This window comes from Rhincodon typus, chromosome 2, assembly GCF_021869965.1.
Source record: "Rhincodon typus isolate 14 chromosome 2, sRhiTyp1.1, whole genome shotgun sequence".
NCBI lineage: Eukaryota > Metazoa > Chordata > Chondrichthyes > Orectolobiformes > Rhincodontidae > Rhincodon > Rhincodon typus.
The window spans coordinates 11,676,054-11,698,041 of record NC_063333.1 but is presented as its reverse complement, the minus strand read 5'-3'; the positions used below and the strand labels follow the sequence as shown (position 1 = coordinate 11,698,041).

At 41.6% G+C, this 21,988-nt stretch overlaps 1 protein-coding gene across 1 annotated transcript in view; it reads right to left on the bottom strand.

Moving 5' to 3' along the window:
- The window catches only part of LOC109912771 (tetratricopeptide repeat protein 21B-like), a 116,033-nt gene that overhangs the window by 63,875 nt on the left and 30,170 nt on the right, over positions 1-21,988 (bottom strand). The window contains exons 9-14 of the mRNA XM_048618359.1: positions 18,293-18,391; positions 17,644-17,840; positions 15,064-15,157; positions 12,949-13,149; positions 6,187-6,316; positions 1,986-2,143 (exon numbers count right to left, since the gene is read on the bottom strand). Of these exons, the coding sequence (XP_048474316.1) occupies positions 1,986-2,143; positions 6,187-6,316; positions 12,949-13,149; positions 15,064-15,157; positions 17,644-17,840; positions 18,293-18,391 (879 nt within the window). The remainder of the gene's footprint in view (positions 1-1,985; positions 2,144-6,186; positions 6,317-12,948; positions 13,150-15,063; positions 15,158-17,643; positions 17,841-18,292; positions 18,392-21,988) is intronic.

The following is a 21,988-nucleotide window of genomic DNA, read 5'->3' as shown; positions in this document are numbered from 1 at the left end:
CCTTTCCTTGCCTATTCATGTGCTCATCTAAAAGTCCCTTAAATGCCTCTATTGTATCTGCCTCCACCACCACCCCGGCAGTGCGTTCCAGACTCCTACCACTCTGCGTAAAAAACGTGCCCCTCATGTCGCCTTTGAACATCCCCCCTTGCACCTTAAATGCATGCCCCCGGTATATTTCAACTTGTCTCGTCCAAGCTCCTTCCCTGACAGAATGGAACACTTAACACCCTCCACTGGGTCTGGATGTGGTCACAGCCATTTCCAGCTTCAACTTTCACACATCATTTACTCTGCAATGGGAGGAAATAGCGGTTGCTCCTCACACAGAGTCTCAGGGAGTCTTTTAACTTTGGAAAACCCCCCATTTGCTTCTTGGTAGCACTCATAGAACGTAGAACATTACAGCGCAGTACAGGTCCTTCGGCCCTCGATGTTGCACCGACCTGTGAAACCAATCTGAAGCCCATCTAACCTAAGCTACTCCCCACCAACCCCATCGCCTTTGAACTTCCCCGTGTTCCCACCTAAACCGTCTAACTAAATTTTCACCTCCCCACCTTACCCCTCTCCACCAGCATTAGGCATATTGAGTCAACATGCCAGATTTATTTTATATTCGTTCATGGGATGTGGGTGTTGCTGGTTAGGGCAGCATTGTTGCCCATCCTAGCTGCCCAGGGGGCAGGTAAGAATCAGCCATGTTGCTTTGAGTCTGGAGTCACATGCAGCCCAGACTGGGTAAGGACAGCAGATTTCCTTCCCTAGAAGACATTAGTAAACCAGATGGGTTTTTAGGACAATTGACATTGTCGCCATTACACTAACTTTTTATTGCAGATTTTTTATTGAATTCAAATTCAACCATCTGACATGGTGAAAATTGAACTCATGTCCTAAAACATTAGCCTGAGGTTCTGAATTAAATAGGGGGTACTAATCCAAAGGGGATTCAGGATCAAAGGGACTTGGGTGTATACATGCACAGGTCATTGAAGGTAGCAGAATTACTCCAGAAAAGAGGAACTTTAGAATCATAGAATTACTGAACCCATACAGTGTGGAAGCAGGCCAGTTGGCCCATTGAATCCACACTAACCCGCCAAAGAGTATCTCACCCAGACCCACCATTCCCTACCTTATCCCTGTAACCCTGCATTTCCCATGGCTAATCCACCTAGCTTGCACATCCCTGAACACCAAGGGCAATTTAGCATAGCCAATTCACCCTAACCTGCACATCTTTGGACTGTGGGAGGAAACCGGAGCACCCAGAGGAAACTCTCACAGACATGGGGAGAATGTGCAAACTCCACACTGACAGTCACCCGAGGGTGGGAATTGAACCCAGGTCCCTGGTGCTATGAGTCAGCAGTGCTAACCACTGAGCCACCGTGGCAGCCAAATAACCTTGAAAATAAAAGAAATGCTGGAGAAACCCAGCAAGATGGCAACATCTGTGGAAAAAGAAACAGCAGTTATTGCGTCCAGTCCAACATAACTCTTCTTTGGAACTTCAGTTGTGTAGAAAGAAGTTGGGACTATTACTCATGGAGGAGGGCAGGTTGAGAGGAGATTTGGTCAAGATATTCAAAATCGTAAGGGGTCAAGGTGGCGTGGATTAGGAGAAACTGTTCCCATTGGTGAAGGATTGAGAGCAAGAGGGAACAAATTTCAGGAAATTGGCAAAAGAAGTAATTGAGGAAGTGTCGTTTGGATTGGAATGAACAACCTGACAGTCCGGTGGAGGCAGGTTCAGTTGAGGAGGTGGGATTATTATCTGAAAAGTAAGAACATGGAAGGTACATGAAGAAGATGGAAAATGACAGGAGGTGCATCGTTCATCTGAAGGGCTGATGGGCTGAATGGCCTTCTTCCACGTTGTATTGATTCTGTATAAAGTACAAGTTCCTTTCTTATCCCATTTTTCTAACTATGGCAGAAGATTGTTGGACATGGTTATTGACCACCAATGTAGTTCTCACCTGGAAATTGTAGCTGAGGCCCATTTCTAAAGAATGGGAACATTCTTTGAAATTGCATTGGGCCAGGTATATCTGAGCCATGAATAGGTGGCCATCAGCATAACTGGGGTCCAGTTGGAGATATTGCTGCAGTGTGGCCTGAGCAGTGTCCACATTACCTATGAAGGAAGAACAAAAGGTTGAGCAAAATTCACTTACTACATCCATTCTTTTCTTTCATTCCCTAAGCATAAGCTGTGACATTCGTAAGATGAACCAGGGATTGGGTAGTGTGACAAGTTGTGTTTTCACATATGGGATCTTGGTTTTGACTCTGAAGTCTCCCATTATGGTCCTATATGATGTTCTCAATCCAGTACTTCATAGGCACAAAACTGAACAAGATGTGACGCCATTAAGGAATATAAACAGACCATTTAGCTCCTTGATCAGTTTCTCTGTCAATCAACCAGTTCATGACTGTCTTTACCTCAATTCATTTATCCTCCCTATTTCTAAATCACTTGATACACTTACCCAATGAGAATCTACTGAACCAAAAGCAGAAATTGCTGGAAAAACTCAGCAAATTTGGCAGCATCTATGGAGAGAGAAACAGAGTTAACGTTTTGAGTCAAGTGATCCTGCTTTTGATCTCAGTCTTGAAAGCTCCATCTGCCCCAGAATTTGGGAGAAAAGTTTCCATTAGGTCAAAATCCCTGTAACTCCCTCCTTAATGGCATTGTGGGTGTGCCTACAACAACTGGATTGTAGCAGTTCAAGAAGGCCAATTAGGGATGAGCAATAAATGCTGACCCAATCAGCAAAGCTCACATCCCCCAAATTAACTTTTAAAAATTCCAGGTTTCTACTAACACTTTTTTGAAGTGTCTCCTGATTTCTCTCCTAAATGGCCTAGTTCTAATTTCAAGGTTATGCCCCCCTATTCTAGATTCCCTGACCAAAGGAAATAGTTTACATGCAATTACTCTATCGAACTCTTGTAATGTTTTAAGCAACTCGATCATACTGCCACTCAATCTTCTGTACTCAAGGGCAGCTTCAATAATATTTGACATTCTCACTCAGGGAGGCCACAGGAGGGACCAAAGAGACCAAGAAATGTGTCCTCAGCCTGTACTTGATAGTCCTGAAGCTGTAGGTGTTGCTACAACCTCACAATGGACTGGAAGTGACTGCTTGCAAGAGATGCTGCTACTAAAGGTAAATCTTTTGGCTAAAAGTACCTTACAAGAGACTTAAGTCGAAGTGTGGCAAATAGTTTCCATTCTGTGCACAAGTACTATTGTACTGAACTAAAGTTGCTGGAAAAGCCCAGCAGGTCTGGCAGCATCTGTGAAGGAAAAAACAGAGTTAACGTTTTGTGTCGGGTGACCCTTCCTCAGAACCTCTGAGGAAGGGTCACCAGATCTGAAATGTTAACTGTGTTTTTTCCTTCACAGATCCTGCCAGACCTGCTGGGTTTTTCCAGCAACTTTGGTTTTGTTCCTGATTTATAGCATCCACAGTTCTTCCAGTTTTATTACGATAGTACTTAATTCCATTCTCCCTCTCTCAAAAGAATTGCAGATAAATTGACTTGCTTTATATTCATGCAGAATAATGTAAGGTCTGTTCAACTTCCTTTCCTGAGCACAATGGGACTATATCTTACTGATGGGGGTCAGATCATGTGGAGCCCCTCTAGCTGTTCCTCATTCTATACTTTACAGCTTGCATAGCGTGTTGATTGTGTGAGATTCTCAGTTCAAGCTGTGTCTGTTACTAAGAAACAATGCATTTAGAAAATCAGAGCATGTTCAGGCAGAATCAAAATGATTTCCTAAATGGGAAATCAGTGCAAAATAGAGTCTCTTGTGGATGTATTCAGTAAAATAAATAAAACGGAACCAGTACATGCAATATGCTAGGATTTCCAAAAGGCATTCAATATGGTCTCACCTGAAAGGTTAATAAGCAAGATTAGGGCTAATGGAGTTGGGGATTATATGAATGTAGGATTTGTTAATGGACAGGAAGCAGAGTAGGAATAAACCAGCCATTTTCAAATTGAGAGGTTGTAGCTAGTGGAGTTCTTCAAGGATTAGTGCTGAGGCCTTAACTATTTACAATCTATATTGATGACTTAGACAGAAAGACTGAGTAATTATGTATCTAGGAATATTGCAATTACAAAGCTAGCTGGGAGTGTGAGGAGGACATTAGGAGATTAAGTGAGTGGACAAGTGAGTGGCAGATAGACCAACATACAGGAAACTGTGAGGTTATTCACTTTGGTAATAAGAATATAAAAGCCAAATTTATTATAAAAGACATTAATCGCTTAAATGTTGATGGTCAGAGAGATTTTGGTGTACTTGTACGTGAAATAAAGAAGGTTGGAATACAGGTGTAGCAAGCAATTAGGAAGGTAAACAGCAAGTAACCTTTATTTCAATGGGTTTGGAATACAAACAATATTTCGGTCTTGTTGCAATTTTATGAGATAACACCTGGAGCATGATACACAGTTTTGACTTATGACTGCAACTTACAGAATACTGAGAGATCTAGAGAGAGTGGTCGTGGAGAAGATGTTTCCACCAGTAGGAGAGACTAGGACCCAAGGACACAGCCTCAGGATGAAGAGACAAACCTTTAGAAATGAGATGAAGAGGAATTTCTTCAGCCAGAGGGTGGTTAACCTGTTGAACTTATTACTGCAAGAGGCTATGAATGCCAAGTAATTCAGTGTATTTAAGACAGAGATGGATGCTTCCTTAATTGGTAAGAGGATCAAAGGTTTTTTTTTCCTTTATTCATTCACGGGATGAGGGCGTCGCTAGCTTGGCAGCATTTATTGCCCATCCCTAATTGCCCAGAGGGCAGTTAAGAGTCAACCACATTGCTGTGGGTCTGGAGTCACATGTAGGCCAGACCAGGCAGTTTCCTTCCCTAAAGGGCATTAGTGAACCAGATGGGTTTTTCTGACAATCGACAATGGATTCATGATCATCATTAGACTCTTAATTCTAGATATTTATTGCATTCAAATTCCACCATCTGCCATGGTGGGATTCGAACCCGGATCCCCAGAACGTTATCTGGGTCTCTGGATTAACAGTCCAGCCATAATACCACTAGGCCATTGCCTCCCCCAGGGAGAAGGCAGAAGAATGGGGTTGAGAAGTAATACAGCTAAGATAGAATGGCACAGCTTACTCGAAGGGCTGAATGGCTTAATTCTGCTCCTATGTCTTGAGGTCTTATGTACATATGATATTGAACTCTGTACTACAAAGGTTTACTAGTTTAGACCCAGGGATAGAGGGTTTCCTGATGATGAGATGCTAAGCAAATTGGGTCTTTACTCTTTAAAATGTTTAGCAATGGCAGGTGATCTCATTAACATATGCAAGTTTTGGAAGGGAGGGACTTGACAGGGTAGACACAAATATGTTCCCTAGCTGGGAAATCTTGAACATGGGTGCACACTTTCATGGTAAGACGAGGAGCAATTTTGTCAATCAGTTATTCAAGTTGATACAGGCAAATTTTTGGTCTCTTAGGGAATATGGGAAGCTGGCAGAAACATGGAATTGAAATGAATGTTTAGATTTGACAATGTTCAGTAACAGAACAGACTCATGGACCCATATTGTCATCTTTTGCTCCGATTGCTCATGTTTGTACGTTCCTTCTTCCCTTTAACATGCTGCCCAATTTTCATATTACTAATGCATGCGTCATAAAATTGCCAACATTTTGCAGGTATGTGTGCCCCCACTGTTGTTGAAAATTCAGATGGGGCATCTTTGCTTAAGACTTTTTGAAAAATTCACTCAGGGGATGTGGACTTTGCCTTCTGGGCCAGCATTTACTGTACGTCCCTAGTTGCCCCAAGAAAGTGACGGTGAGCTGTCTTTCTGAACTGCTGCAGTCCATTTAGTGCAGGTATACCCACAATGTTGTTAGGGAGGGATTTTAACCCATCCATAACTTCTGCCATTAACGTCAATGAAGATTGTGGAAATCTACCCCCACTGCCTTATTTGAATCTGCAGGTTAATTCTAATCTAAACTATGCAATTCATTCTTAATGCCATCTGGACGAGTAGGAGTGAGAAATAAATGTGATTTTGTCAGGTTAGCCTGCAGCTTGAGTGCAAATTAATAAACAAACTAAATAATTTATCTATAGCCATGACCAAAACCAACTTACCTGACATGAACTTAATTTTGGCTACAATGTACAGAAGTTGCTTAATCCCAGGGGCTGCCTTAACAACTGGCTCCAGTATCAATGCAGATTGCCTCAGCAGAGGAGAAAGAGGTTGTCCTTGCAGAGTGGACTAAAGGAGGGATCAAAACACTGTAGTTATGATAAGCAGTAGTTGAAACAATAGCATTTTAGATTCTGCCATAGTCAAAACACAAATTTTAAATGATGAAACACAGGCTTGCATGATATCGCAAAATTTGGGGAATCATGATTTGACTCCAACCATATTGCGGCAGAAAAGAGTATTATGAATTGCCGTGCATAGGCTCCCAGCACATGGGCTGGTTGGTGCCAATAGCCTGTACATCAGGCACATTGCACAAAGAGTACCAGCGGTGGCTGAGGTTTGTAACACTTTGCCTCTGACTTTGGGTTCCTGAAAATTTGAAGCCGGCAACACCAGCACAGTCCTGAGGTAGTGTCGCACCCTTGAACATTAAAACGGACGTTTCCTCTGCCTGGACAAAAACAGAAGTTGCTGGAAAAGCTCAGCAGGTCTGGCAGCATCTACGAAGAAAAAATCAGAGTTAAGATTTCAGGTCCGGTGTCCCTTCCTCAGAGCCCTCTCTGATTTACAGCATCCTCAGTTCTTTTGGTTTTTGTTCCATTTGCTTGTTTGGGTGCACATAAAAGATCCCGTGACATTATTTTAAAGAACAGCAGAGGAGTTATCTCTGGTGTCCTGTTCAATATTTATCTCTCCATCCTACATCAGATAATAAAACAGCTGTTCGGGTTATGATCACATCAAATTTGCTGGTCTTCAATATGTGCAAATTGACCAAACAATCTCCTACATGATGACCGTGATGGCACCTCAAAAGTACTTATATAGTTCTAAATCTCTTTAAATTGTGCAGTGGTCATGAGAAGTGCTTTCTAAATGCAAGTCTTTCTTCTTTATTTTTCTCATCAGTGCAACAATTGTTAGCCATCTATCCTATTACTGATACCTGGATGTCTTCCACTAGATCCTGTCAGTAAACTATACAATAAGCCACAAAATAAAGGGCATTCAGATCATTAAGCCCATTCTTTTAATTGACCAAATGTAACCATTGATAGGCTCTATTCATTTTCCAGGTTAAACATCCATCCTCCTTCACCACTGGCCTACCATTGCTACAGTTTGTACTCTCCACATGAAGGACTGCAACAACCTCCTTGCAGCAGAAACCTAACCACCTCAAACAGCAAGGTTAACAGAAGCATAAGAATATCACCATTGAGTTAACAGATACATTAGAATACTACCGTCTCCAAGGTCACCTCTAAGTCATCCACTATTTTGACTTGTAAACATATCATTGCTGATATAATGCTGGCCTGACCACTAGATCCCACATCTAGAAAACAAATTTTTAAAAGTTTATGGAGTAGGATGTTTTTCATCCATGTCTTAAAAGTGTAAGATGAAGTCACTGTAATCTTACCTGGGCTGCTCTCTGATCAGAAAAGGAAATGGCTGGTGGTGGTTTAACAAGAGGGTCACCACATCTCAGGCAGAAGGAGGGGCTGAGGAGGATAATCCTTCATGGTAACCTCAGCCAGTGCAGGAACTGAACTCACACTGTTAGTATCAATGTGCATCACAAACTGAGTCCACAAAAAGATCAGCCATGATCTTATTGAATGGCGGTACAGGTTCAATAGGCCACATGGTCTACTCTTGCTCCTATTTCTATGTTCTTATGTAAACTAGCCATCCAGCCAACTGAGCTAAACTAATTCCTGTTTATTCTGTGGAAGGTGTGACTGATGAAACTCATATCTATCAATTGGTATAGATTGGGTTATTAGACTTTGCTGGTATACTTCTACATCAAACATTGTGTTCCAGACAAGATTTAATCATTTTAACTGGATTTATAGCACAGAAATTCCACTCCTAACCTGAGATTCATGCAGTTGTTTCACTGAGTCACTAATCTGTTGATCCATTTCACCATGAAGATAACATAATGGTTGTGAGGACAAGCCCCATTCCAGATTAGGCTGTTATTTCAGTGCAGTACTGAAGGAGTGTTATATTGTAGAAGGCCTGCACTTTTATTCATCTGCCTAAATGGATGTAAAAGATGTCTTGCCATTATTTGAAGAAGTCCTGTAAGTTCCATTTCTGTCCTGAATAACTTTCCTCCCTTAACCAACACGACAAAATCCTTTTTATTTCCTGATTGTGGTCCATTGCAATATGCACATTAATGGCTGCATTTACCAGCATGACGATAGTGATGCACTTCAAAAATGGTTATAAAATGCTGTGACATATTAGAAGTCACAATGGAATTTGTTTCCTGTGTTCAGATTGTTTAAAACCAGTTTATAGCCAGAACCATTCCTCTGAGTATTTCAAAAGCCTTTCATACTCAATAATTTAAAGAAATACCTAAAATTTTATGATTAGTTCCTGACTTCAGGTTAGTTTTAAACGTCATATATTCCAGAAACAAAAAGCAGAGAGCAAATTATGGAGAGAAACTTATGTATAAAGGTCAATGTAAACTTGCAGTTTTGCTTGACAGTTTGGCCCACAATCATTTAATGCATGGTGCTGTGATAATTGGCTTGAGGTCAATCACAAGGCTGGCTCTTTGTTCCTAACAGCACTATCAGGAACAGGAAGGCAGAGGCTGGGAGAAATTACCATGGCATTTCACGTAATGTTATACCCCCTGCCCAACTCATGATCCAACTCCAGGGGAGGATAAAGTTCTGATCTACATAACATTAGAATAAATAGTTTTGTGCTTAATGCTGAAAAGATGGCTTGCATTAATTTAGCAGTTCTCACAACCAATGGACATCTCAAAGGCTTTATAGCCAATGAGGTAATTTATGAAATGTAGTCACTGTCATATATTAAGAAGTACGGTGGCCACAGTGAATTCCCATAATGTCCACAGTGAATTCCCATAAATATCAATGTGATCATTGTTAATCTACTTTTATTATGTTGATTGAGTGATAAATATTGACCAGTCCACCAAGGATAACGCCTTTGCTCTTCTTTGGAATAGTGCTGTGGCATCTTCTGCAAAGTTGCCTAAGAATAAAAGAATAAAATTTCTGAAGAAGGGTCTAGGCCCGAAATCTCAGCCTTCCTGCTCCTCTGATGCTGCTTGGCCTGCTGTGTTCATCCAGCTCTACACCTTGTTATCTAAGAATAAAATGGTTCTTAGCAACAGGTAATTCCACTATGTGAGAGTTTTTTTTTAATTTGCAGTCACTAAAAAGCATAATTTTGATTTGTAAATTCAGTCAGAATGCACTGCAAAAATCTGTAAACCACACATCCACTAGCCTAGAATTACATTAAAACAGTTTTTGGGCCCCAAGGTTGGACAGTACCTATAATTGGAGGTGGGTGGGAGGGCTGCTGGGAGTCACAGGGCCCAGGCTAGTGACTTCCATTGTCATGTCCATGCTGCCTACTAATTACAATGATTTGTGCCTCCAACCTGCACCATTTGAAAGATTAATCCACAGTCCAATGTGTCGCTGACCTGCCATTTCATTCATGATATCTTTTATCTTTATTCCTTCACGGGATGTGGTGTTGCTGGCAAGGCCAGCATTTGTTATCCATCTCTCATGGCCCTTGAACTAAGTGGCTTGCCAAACTTTTCCAGAGGTCACTTGTCAACTACTTTGCTGTGGATCTGGAGTCACCAGTTAAGGACAGCAGATTTCTTTTGTGAAACGGCATTAGTGAACCAGATGAGTTTTTACAACAACCTGTGACAGTTTTCTGGAGTGGTATCTTATAGGGATTGAGCAATATGGGTTATAGCGAGATGCGTGAGGCCCATCTTGACCGTGTGGTCATCTCTTCCTAGAATCATTGAAACCTTACAGTGTGGAAGCAGGTCATTCAGCCCATTGAGTCCACACCGACCCTCCGAAGACCACCCCAGGCAAAGCCACTCCCCCCACCCTATCCCTTAACCCTGCATTCCCCATGGCCAATCCACCTAACCTGCACATCTTTGGACTGTGGGAGAAAACCAGAGCACCCAGAGGGAACCCACATAGACACAGCTAGAACTCCACACCGACAGTCGTTTGAGGGTGGAATTGAACCCTGGTCCCTGGCGCTATGAGGTAGCAGTGCTAACCACTGAGCCACCGCGCTGCCCCACTTCATCTTTTATGCTTTGCACAAACAATTTGGTGAGATGTCACCTCATGATCATTACTGATTATTAAACACCACCACTTGCCTCATTAATATTCAGGCTCCCCTCTTATCAGACTCCCTAAACAAGCTGGTCATCCGAGGAGCTTGACAAGGAAACCAGAGCGAGCACCTGGTGATTTCAGCTCTCCACTTGCCCAGAGCGACCTCCATGATGGAAGCTGGACTCTATCATTGCAGGGCACGCGCCAAGCGCACCAGCCATACCCACCCCACATCCATAGACACTGACATTCGACAAGTATCTGCATCTAAAAACCTCTTGTTGCATCTCTGATTCATTTAGAGGTCACATCTGCTCTTCAGCGCTGTATCCGAGACTGCACCAGTAACTATCATTAGAATGCTGCAGCAAGAACACCGAGCACTCGCAGGCATACACCCAGCTTGAGCATTCGACCAAGCTCCACCTCTGGGCTCTTCACTCACTGTCATATCACTCACTCTCTTTGACTCTACCTTTCTGTTCACAATATCTCTGCCTTGCATTGTCTTGACAATTTTGAGCTTTCCTGCCCACACACCACCCCCCCCCAACTACAGATACCAGGCTCTCATTACTGCTATCTTGCCTTGCCATTTAGCACAGGGTCAGGAATCTTGTCATTGTTGTCAGGGGGTCTCAGCACAGTCAGTGTCTGATACCATACCATTCCAGGCCCTGCTCAGGGCGATCAGAGTGAGGAACCCTCATCAAAAGGGGTGCAGAGCTGAATCATGGGATGCCCACCTCCCATCTTGAATCTTTAGAATCATTGAATTTTACAGTATAGAAGGAGGCCATTCAACCCATTGTATCTGTACTGACTCCCAAACAAGCTATCCAGCTAGTCCCATTCTCCAGCCCTGTCTCCTTACTCCTCTAAATCCATCGCTATCAAATATATCTCCAGCTCTCTTTTGAAACCTCCTCTGGAATCCACCTCCACCACACTCCTAGGCAGCGAATCCCAAATCCTAAAAACTCTCTGAGTAAAGACGTTTCTCCTCATCTCACTTCTAGCTGACAATCTTGAAATTATGACCCCTAGTTACTGGCATACCAACTAGTGGAAACAGAATATTCTTCTTTACCTAAAGTTTTGGCAAAGATCTGTAGCTCGGGTTGTGGGTGATGTTGTTGACTTGCTCACCAAGCTGGCTTGTATTTGTTCAGACGTTTCGTTACCATGCTAGGTGACATCATCAGTGGAGCCTCCAATGAAGCGATGTTATTCTACTCTGCTTGAGATGGAACACGACACACACACACACACACACACGCACGCGGACACACACACGCGCACGCACGCGGACACACACACACACACACGCACACATACGCACACACACATGCACACACACGCATGCGCGCGCGCACACACACACACAGACACACACATATACACACCCATGCACACATACGCACATGCACACACACACGCACACAGACACACACACACATGCACACACACATGCACACAGACACACACATACACACATCCATGCACACATACGCACACGCACATGCACGCACATGCGCGCGCGCACACACACACACACACATACAGACACACACACATACAGACACACACACATACGGACACACACACACACGGACACACACACATACGGACACACACACATACGGACACACACACACACGGACACACACACACACGGACACACACACACACGGACACACACACACACGGACACACACACACACACACATGCACGTGCAGAATTACAGCTTTTTAATAGGATTCAAAGTTAGACCCTACCAGTTGAAGAACCTTCCCCATGAGAAAGGACTGTGTTCCGATTCTAATCTGGCATTTACTGCATTTATTGTCCCACAAATTGACAGATCGGTGAATTACAGGCATTGAATTGCCCCACAATCAGTCCAGTCATGCACCTAGTCAGCGAGCATTTTGTTGGTCAGCAATGTTTAGTCCGCTGACTTCACAGCTCAGTGACCACACTAAATCAGAAACCACCAACAGGATTGCAATATGAAATCATCAATCAGGCACTAGCTGGCACATTATCAGTGGAAGGTGATGGCCTGCCATATTCTTGTATTAATCCAGAGCCTAGGTAATGTTCTGGGGACCTGGGTTCAAATCCTGCCGTGGGATTAAAAATCTGGAAATAAAAGTCTAATGATGACCATGAAACGATTGTTGGGTGGGAAGTTGGTTCAGTCATGTCCTTTGGTGAAGGAAAGAATTGCCTGGTCTGGTCCAAATATGACTCCAGACCCATCAATGTGGTTGCCTCTTAACTGCCCTCTAGGTAATAAATGCTGGCCTAGCCAGTGATGCCCACAGTCCACTGAATACTGGCAACTCTGCACATGTTTAAATGGTTTCTGGCAGCCATCTTTAATGGGGATGTGCACTGGGGACTACACGCACAGCTCCTCCTCATGTCAAGCTTAGTTTCCTGTTTCGCTACATTTGCCACCATTGAAGAGGCTTTTTTTTTAAAAAATGCAAGCTGTTGATGTTGACGCTCACCTGATCTGGACAGAGGGCTAAAAATTTTTTTACAATGTCAAGCATGAATTCAGGGTTGAGCTTCTCATAGTACTCCAAACCAAGAGGAAGGTCCTCGAATGAACTGAAGTGAATGTCTACAGCTCGGTTCAGAAACTTGATGATCACCTTTGGTTCTTTCCCTTTGACTACAGCTAGCACTGCCTGAAGATAAGCCAGCTCCTTCAAGAGAATATAGACTTATGTCAGCTAAGTTAAGTGAAATGATGAAACCCATTAAAATACATAAGCTGTTCTGGAATGCCACTGCTCTCCACCATCTCAGTGCGTTTACACAAAAGGACTGCAGTGGAAAGCCTGGAAATGAGCTGAGGACCACAAACTTATTGATGTTCTGCTGGAAGAGAGGAGGGGGGTCCTTTGCAGATATGGCCACCTGTATGTCACTCTGGGCTATGCCAGGTGTCTGGCGCATCCTGCCTGGAAACCTTCCACTATCTGGGATAAAAGTTCAGCACATTGGAAAAATGATGTTGGGCTGGAGTGAGAGAGACATAGAGACAGAGCATTTGAGCAGGCCGCATTACCCACATCTGCCTCTTAAGGGTGACAGAAATGGGTCCATTGTGGGACGTATTCAGATTGACAAATCTTCTCCAGACTCAGCGGATGCTGGCATTGCATGGAGAAGCCTATGGATATTTAGACCCTAAAAATCATTGGCCCAGATTTTGTAGTTAGCGGCGAAGGAACAGAACTCCCCGGAGACCTGTCAGCAAAGTCTTCACCAGGACATCCTCTACAGAGATAGAAATTAGTTTCTTCAATCAACCAGATTGAAAAATCCTAACTGAGATATGCAGTCTTAACCAGGAAGTATAACTAAACATTGGAAAATACCGATATGATTAAAGGAGAGATATAAAATAGATAGAATTAAAAATATAGTTTTGAGCTGTATAAATATGTCCAACATTATTTCCCTTAGAGGCAATGAGACTCCAAACTTGTAAAATTATATATCAAACTATTCAGCAATAATTATTACACAGTTAGAAACTCATTTACACCAGCCTAACTGTTTCAGCTGTTATCATGCAGAGTGAGTAGTCAAGTGTCACAGGCTCATGGTCTTTTTAGTCATGTCAGTGCTAAACAGGGCTGTCATGGTGCAGTGCCAGTGTCCCTAACCCTAAGCTAGGTGGCCTGGTTTCAAGTCCCACCTGCTCTGGAAGAGTGGAATAAAGTCTATGAACAGGTTGTTTAGGAAAATATCTTTAGCAGACTGGATAGGGAATAACTAATTCCCCTGGTCAAACAGTTATGAACCAGAGGAAACTGCTTTAAGGTGATTTCAGTAATTTCAGTACCAAGTCCAATGATGAGGATTGCAACAGCATACCCTGTGGTAGAAGCAGGGTATCCCTGACAGCAACCTCTGGATCTGTGTATTTAACTGGAAACACATGGGTGTAATGCTGTCCAACTTATCCTGTTTTAACAGCGAGTGCTGCTAATCTCTGCTTTATTCCTGTTACAAACCAATCTGGCCCAAGATAATTCTAATCTCTTCACAAAAAAAGCATTTTAGTCATTTCAAGGGGATCTTTTAATGACACCACATCTAAAAATATTGGAAGTATGAAGTTCTGATGTTCATTAATTGTTTGTGATGTAACAGATTTAAAACAAAATATCTTGGTATAAATTATATGTTTGCAGAGATTTCTTCTAATCAATATTCCTTGAAAAATCATAGGAGTTATTTTATAATGCAATATTGTATTGCAAGTGATTGTTTTTTAATCTTATTACATTTTCTATCTATTGATTTTAAGATATTTCTGCCAGCAAGAGTCCCAAACAAAGCTGGGGTGGTATCGGGTGCATTGCTTCCCCTACTAATGACATTTTAATTTGGTTTCCATTTTTCCCTTTAGTTACAATAAGCTGTTTGTGTTCTTTTTAATTTGGTGTTTGCTTTTACAAAATATATATTAATAAAATCCAGCAGGAGTGGAGAGTGTCTTTGAACAGGGTAGCAAGTTCTGTGTGAAAAAATAAAGAAGCTCTTCCAAAGTCTATCCTTCTCTGTAAGTGCTTTACAAATTGGCTGAAATTATCGCTAACACTTACCGCAGATGTTCCGATTAACCCTTGCACTTCTTTGAGGAGTTCTAGCTGTTGTTCTGCATCTTCTAAATGCCCAAGTATAATCTCTGCCTGAATTCTTCCTAAACAAAACAGACTGTTCTTTACATTACCCAGTTACACCATCATTAGAGAGCTTTAGGGCTCTCTCTTCGATTGAGATATAGGAAGGATGTTATCAAACTGGTGAATTGAATCAGAGATAGTTGGAACTGCAGATGCTGGAGTGGGTTCAGAAGAGATTTACCAGCATGTTGCCGGGAATGGAGGGTTTGAGTTATAGGGAGAGGCTGGATAGGCTGGGACTTTTTTCACTGGAACGTAGGAGGTTGAGAGGTGACCTGGAAGAGGTTTCTATAATAATGAGGGATATAGGTAAGGTGAATGGCAGGTGTCTTTTCCTAAGGGTGGAGGATTTCAAGACTAGGGGGCATATTTTTTAAGGTGAGAGGAGAAAGATTTTAAAAAGATATGAAGGGCAACTTTTTTACACAGAGAGTGGTTCGGGTGTGGAATGGACTTCCAGAGGAAGTGGTGGATGTGGGTAAGTTACAACATTTAAAAGACATTTAGATAAGTACGAGAATAAGAAGTGTTTGGAGGGATATGGGCCAAATGCAGGCAGATGGGACTAGTTTAGTTTGGGATTATAGTTGGCATGGACTGGTTAGACCAAAGGGTCTGTTTCCAATCTGTATGACTCTACTTTAAGACTTAGAGATGGAGATTTCAGTTATGTTTGTTGTAATATTGCATTAAAGATCATGCAGTTGAATACACTGATTAACATCTGGTTCACTAATGTCTTTTAAGGAAGGAAACTGCCATCCTTACCTGGTCTGGCCTACATGTGACGCACAGCAATGTGGTTGACTCTAAAAAACTGCCCTCTGGGTAATTAGGGATGGGCAATGAATGATGCCTGGTCAGCGATACCCTCATCCCATGAATGAATAAAAAAAAACATACTGCTAAACATGTATGTAAATGGTTTGGCATACAAGAACTGATAAAATTTAACATATGACACGATCAGTGTTAATCAGCAGGTAATACGTGTCTGAAAAGATCTCAACAGAGAACTCTTTGTTTTTGTTTTAAGAACCAAAACACAACGCAACTAATGGAGAAATTTAGTGTGAGCGTATTCAATCTTTTCATGTGAACCTTATGGACAAAAGTAATTTCCATATCATTCCCTTATATGTTTGTATCTCTTGACAAGGTTTAATTTTCTTAAACTTCCAGGTCCAAATGTTATGACTTCTGAAAATTTCTGATCAGTTCAGTCACATTTCTACATTCAATGTTAATACAGTTGTGTTGAGTAATTCTAACGATCGTGGAAAATTGAGATAGGTGAACGTTCAATGTGGACAGGGATTTGAAGAGGATATTTCTACTCTGCTAAGATTCGCTTCACATTGCATGTTATTATTTGAGATAGTGGCATAGTGGTCATGCCACTGATCTAGTAATCCAGAGGCCCAGAATAATTCCATAGGGCCACGGGTTCAAATCTTACCATTGGCAGATTGTGGAATATAATTTCAAATGAATAAAGAACTGATATATAAATGATGATGATGAAACTATCAGCAATTGTTGTAAAATCCCATCTAGTTCACTGATATCCTTTAGGGACATCTTAATCTGGTCTGGCTCACACGTGACTCCAGACTCACGGTAACATGGTTGACTCTTAAGTGTCCTCTAAAATGGCCTGGCAAACCAATCAGTTGAAGGGCAATTAGGGACTGTGACAATACTATGGCTTTAGGAAGTGTATTTTGTCCTGAGTTTTTTTTTTGAAGAGTTTTAAGACAGAGTTACTGAGCCGTCTATTTGAATCCAAATAAAGTAAACAGCTTGTGAGGCCTTGGGGTTTTTTTTGAAAGTTGGAACAATAGAAGCAGCCTGAATGGGTGGGATCAAGCTCCCAAAGAACCAGGATTTTTCAATAGCAGTTGCTAGGATTTTGAAGCTGGGTTTGGAAGCTGCAGTACATCTCTCCCTCCTACTCCCTCTCTCAGAGTTTTCTCTTGATGTTTTCCCTTCTGGACTGGAGAATTGTCTGTGAGATAGATTATCTATTATCTATTGAAATTCTATTTTACTGATTTTGCCTTTTGCCAAGGGTATGTTTATTGGATGTTACTATATTGAAACAGACTCTGTTGAGTAGTTAAATGATGTATTATTGTGTTAAGTTTTCCAATAGACTTAAATTATTCCAATTTCTTCTTCCTTTTATTGTATTTTAACTACAGCATATGAATAAAATGTGTTTTGCTTCAAATCTGTTAGTCCAGCCAATCGAATCGCATCTGGACACAATGCCTGGCATTTACCTTCAAAATAAGAAAAAGCTAGGGTCTAGACTATCTTCTGAATATATTTTGAAGGGGTTTGGTCTGGTCTATTACAGGATGGGCAACAAATGCTGGCCTTACCAGTGCCAGACTCATCTGATGAAAATATTAAGAATTATGTTGCCACTAATAACCAGTACCTTCAAACTCACACTGCAGCAACCCAAGATCTTTGAGCAATATTTCAACTTACACACCTGTCAGTGCAGGCATGTTGGTTTCACTCAGTTTCATTGCATCTGTGTACTGTTTCACTGCATCCCTTAGTTTATCCTGGAGAAATAGTTGGAAACCCAGCTCTGTTGCAATTTCTGCATCCGTGGGGGCCATGTATAGAGAACGCTCCACCAAACTGTAGGTCTGATCCAAAATAGTCTGGTTCCTGCCACACTGTCAAAAGCATAATGTGCATAACAGGTCAAATCTATATTAGCAAACAAAACATTCAAATGGAATTAGATATATATTTGAAGGGAAACACTGTAGGATTTTGCTGGAGGTTCAGGGGAATAAATACACCAGACTTTTACCAGACCATAGAATTGCTCTCTCTTTTGACAGACAGAGAGGGAGAGAGACAACTGGCGGTGGTTTAACCTGAGGGTCACCAAGTGGGGCTAATTCAATAGAAAGGCGTGATGGCCTCCTTGTCTAGTTCTATGATTTTGTCAAGCATCTATTCTTCAGCTGACAACATACAAAATAAAATTCAAAGTGAATATTCTCTCAACATCAAAATTAAAATTGAAATTTGTCCTCAGGAGAATATTGTTTCAATTCTTCATTTGGAAAGGTGCACGTCAAAGTCAAATGTCTAAAATAAAAAAACCTGCTTTGCTTACCAGTCTGCTTAATAAAACAGCTACACGTTGATAAAGCTTTGGATTCTGAGGTTCCCTTTTCTCCAAGGCACTAATGAGCTGTTTCACATAATTTTCAGCCTATATTAATAAATGGATTGTAAAAACATATAAATGATGGTACACTGTATTCAGAGCCATAGCAATATGCAGTCACCCTCAGACGGTTTTGGGTTGGCAACCACTCCCATTGTTCCAACCCCTTAATCAAATAATGCTTTGATAGTGATGGCAACAATTTCTGTCTCTCCTGTGAGATTTAGCTGTTGTGCCCCTGTTATAGTTGTTTATATAACTAGATTATGGTTGTAATGAGAAACAAAAACAGAAATTGCTGGAAAAGTTCAGCAGGTCTGGCAGCATCTGTGGAGAGAAAACAGAGTTGGCTTATCGGGTCGAGTGACCCTTCCTCAGAACTGGTTGTAATCAGGTCTGGAGTGGTTTTGACAGGACTTGATCTGAACATCTGAGAACATGTTACTGGTAAAAAGAATACATTTGGCCAACTATTGATGACTTCATCCATCACCTTATTAATGATTAGTAGGAGTCTTATTGGGCAGGAATTGGCTGCTTTATATACCCTCTGTCCTATATGAGCAGGGTAGGGCAAGCCTATGCAATATTTTACAATATGATAGGTAAATGTTAATATTCTAAATGTACTGGAACAGCTTTGTTAACTGAGCAGTTCGCTTTGCTGCAACACTACAGTTGAGATACTATTAGGTCCATAAGAACCAAGACCTAGCCAACATCCAAGCTTGAACTAATAAGTGGCAAGTAACATTAGTGTCACACAAGTGCTAGGCAATGACCATTTCCAACAAGAGAGAATCGAACCATCACTCCTTAATGTTTAATTACATTACCATTGCTGAAACCCCACTATAACATCCTGCAGCAGTTCAAGAAGGCAGCTCACCATCACCTTCTCCACAGCAATTAGAGATGGGCCTTAAATGCTGGCCCTGCCACTGACACTCACATCCCATGAATGAATAAAAACAAAAGTCCCATGGCTTTTGTTGTGTCCAGTGTACTCAAATATATTCTAGTGTCACACAGAAGTGAACCAAATTGACTGTGAAATGGTACCTATGATGGTGGGGAACTTAGGAGGTGTGTGAGTGGGAACATTCACTTTGAGCTTTTGGCTGATCAATTTTGCATGCTGCACATCTTTGTCATCAAATGAGACAAGGGTAGGACGTAAACCATCACCTTGAAGAAGTAGCCACCTACCGTGAAGAGGAGTCAGGAAATATTTCGGATGAGCCACTTTTGCAAACAATATCCCAGATTGCAGACAAAAAGCTTCCCTCATTCACTCATGTACAACGCAGTTGCATAGCCCTCTTGCATGGTAGTGGTGTCCTTAAGCATATGTGCCCCGTCTCTCAACTCTGGTCTTCTGGCCCTTAAACGTCATCATGACATTCATTTTTCTGGTGGGGATTTGGTTGCTGCTACCATGAGGTACCAGCCCTCCTCTCCCTCATTCTCCTCCCCTAGCCTCCACCAGAGTGGACCATTCCCATGACCCCTTTGGCATCTGTTGATATAACCTGCTTTGTAATTGCTTCTCTTTAGTTCAAGCCACTCATCCCAGTGAATGTCTCACAAATGACTCCTTGGGGATAGGATAGATAAAGGGGGAACCAGTTGTGATAGACTAGATTTTGAAAAGACATTCAATTAGGTATCACACAAAAGGTTAATGGGCACAATAAAAGTTAATGGAGTTTGGGCTAATAATTGTGATCCCTGTGGCACCCTACTAGTTACCATGTTGAAAATGCTCCCTTTGTCCTCACTCTCAGTCTTCTTTTAGTTAGCCAATACTCTAATTATGAGCTATACCCAACACCACGGGCTCTTATTTTAATTAGTAGCCTTATGTGTGGTACCTTATCAAATGCCTTTTGGAAATCCAAATATATTACATCTACTGGTTCCCATTATCTACCCTACTTGTTACTTCTTCAAATAGTTCCAATAAATTAATCAAACATGATTTCCCCTTCATGGAGCCATGTTGACTCTGATAAGATTATGCATTTCTGAATGCTTTGCTATTACATCCTTTATAATTGACTCTAACATTTTCCTAATAAAAGCAGCTAAGCCAACTGGCCTGTAGTTATCTGCTTTTTATTGTTCCCTTTTGGATAAAGGTGTTACATTGGCAGTTTTACAATCTCTGGAACTTTTCCAGAATCTAAGGATTCTTGGAAGATTATAACCAGCTCATCCACAATTCTAACTGCACAGTTTCAAAAAATTCCTTTCTTCTTTTATCTGACAAAATGGTGCCAAAACCTATCATTTGCTAAGTAACACAGAAATATACTTTGAACAAAAGGGAACTAACGAGTTGGCTTCTCTGCAACATTCTTTTATGTGGGCGACCATAAGTCATAGGAGGTGAAATAGGCCATTCAGCCCATCAGTTCTGTTCCACCTTTCGATGAGAACATTAGCTGATCTGATAATCTCAACTCCACTTTCCCGCCTTTTCACCGAACCCTTGAGTTCTTTACTGATTGAAAATCTGTCCATCTCGCCCATGATGTACTTAGCTATGCAGCCTCAACTGGTTTCTGTGGTAAAAAAAAATTCACAGATTCATTATCCTCTGAGGGAAGAAATTCCTCCTCATCTATGTCTTAAATGTGTGATCCTTTGTTCTCTGGTCCTAGACTTACCCACAAGCAGAAACAATCTTTCCACATCTAACCTACTAAGTCCCCTAAGAATCTTGTACATTTCAAAAAGGTCTCCTCTCATTCTTCTAAACTCCAATGAGAATAGGCCAAATCTACCAGGCTCCACCTCTTATAAGTTCCTCCATACTTGGTATCAGCCTAGTACCTCTACTGCCAGTATATCTTTCCTTAGATGAGATGACCAATATTATTAACAGTATTCCAGCTGAGGCCTTGTATAGTTTTAGCAAAACTTTCCTACTTTCATTCTCTGTTCCCATTAGAACAAAGGCCAACATTCTATGTGCTTTCCCTATTACCCATTGAGCTTGGATGCTAGCTCATTGTGATTCATGAATGAAGAAGGCCAAATTCCTTTGTTCTGTAGCTTTTTGCATTCTTTCTACATTAAAGTGATATTCAGCTCCTCTACTCTTCCTGCCAAAGTGAATTACCTCACATTTTACATTATATTCCATCAGCTATTTTTTTGCTCAATAGCTTAGCCTGTCTAATCCCTCTGTAGACTCTTTGTGTCATTCTCACCATTTGTGCTCAGTGATTCAGGTAGGTTCTCATCAAATCTCCAGATCTTGTCATTTCAAATTCACATCTGGGGCTCTGCATAGGCTCTTGAGAACATAAGTAATGGGAGCAGGAGTGGGCCACTTGGTCAATCGAGCCCTCTCCAGCATTCAATGCAATCATGGCCAATCTTCCATTTCAACACCATTTTTCTGCACTAACTCCATATTTTTAACATCTAGAAATCTATCCATCTCAGTCTTGATCATACTCAATGACTGCGCTTTCACAGCCTTCTGAGGTGCAGAATTCGCCACACTCTGAGCTAAGAGGTTTTGAGTATGGAGTAGGGATGTCTTGCTGTAGTTATACAGGACTTTGGTGAGGCCACACCTTGAGTATTGTGCGCAGTTTTTGGTCTCCTAGTCTGAGGAAGGACATTTTT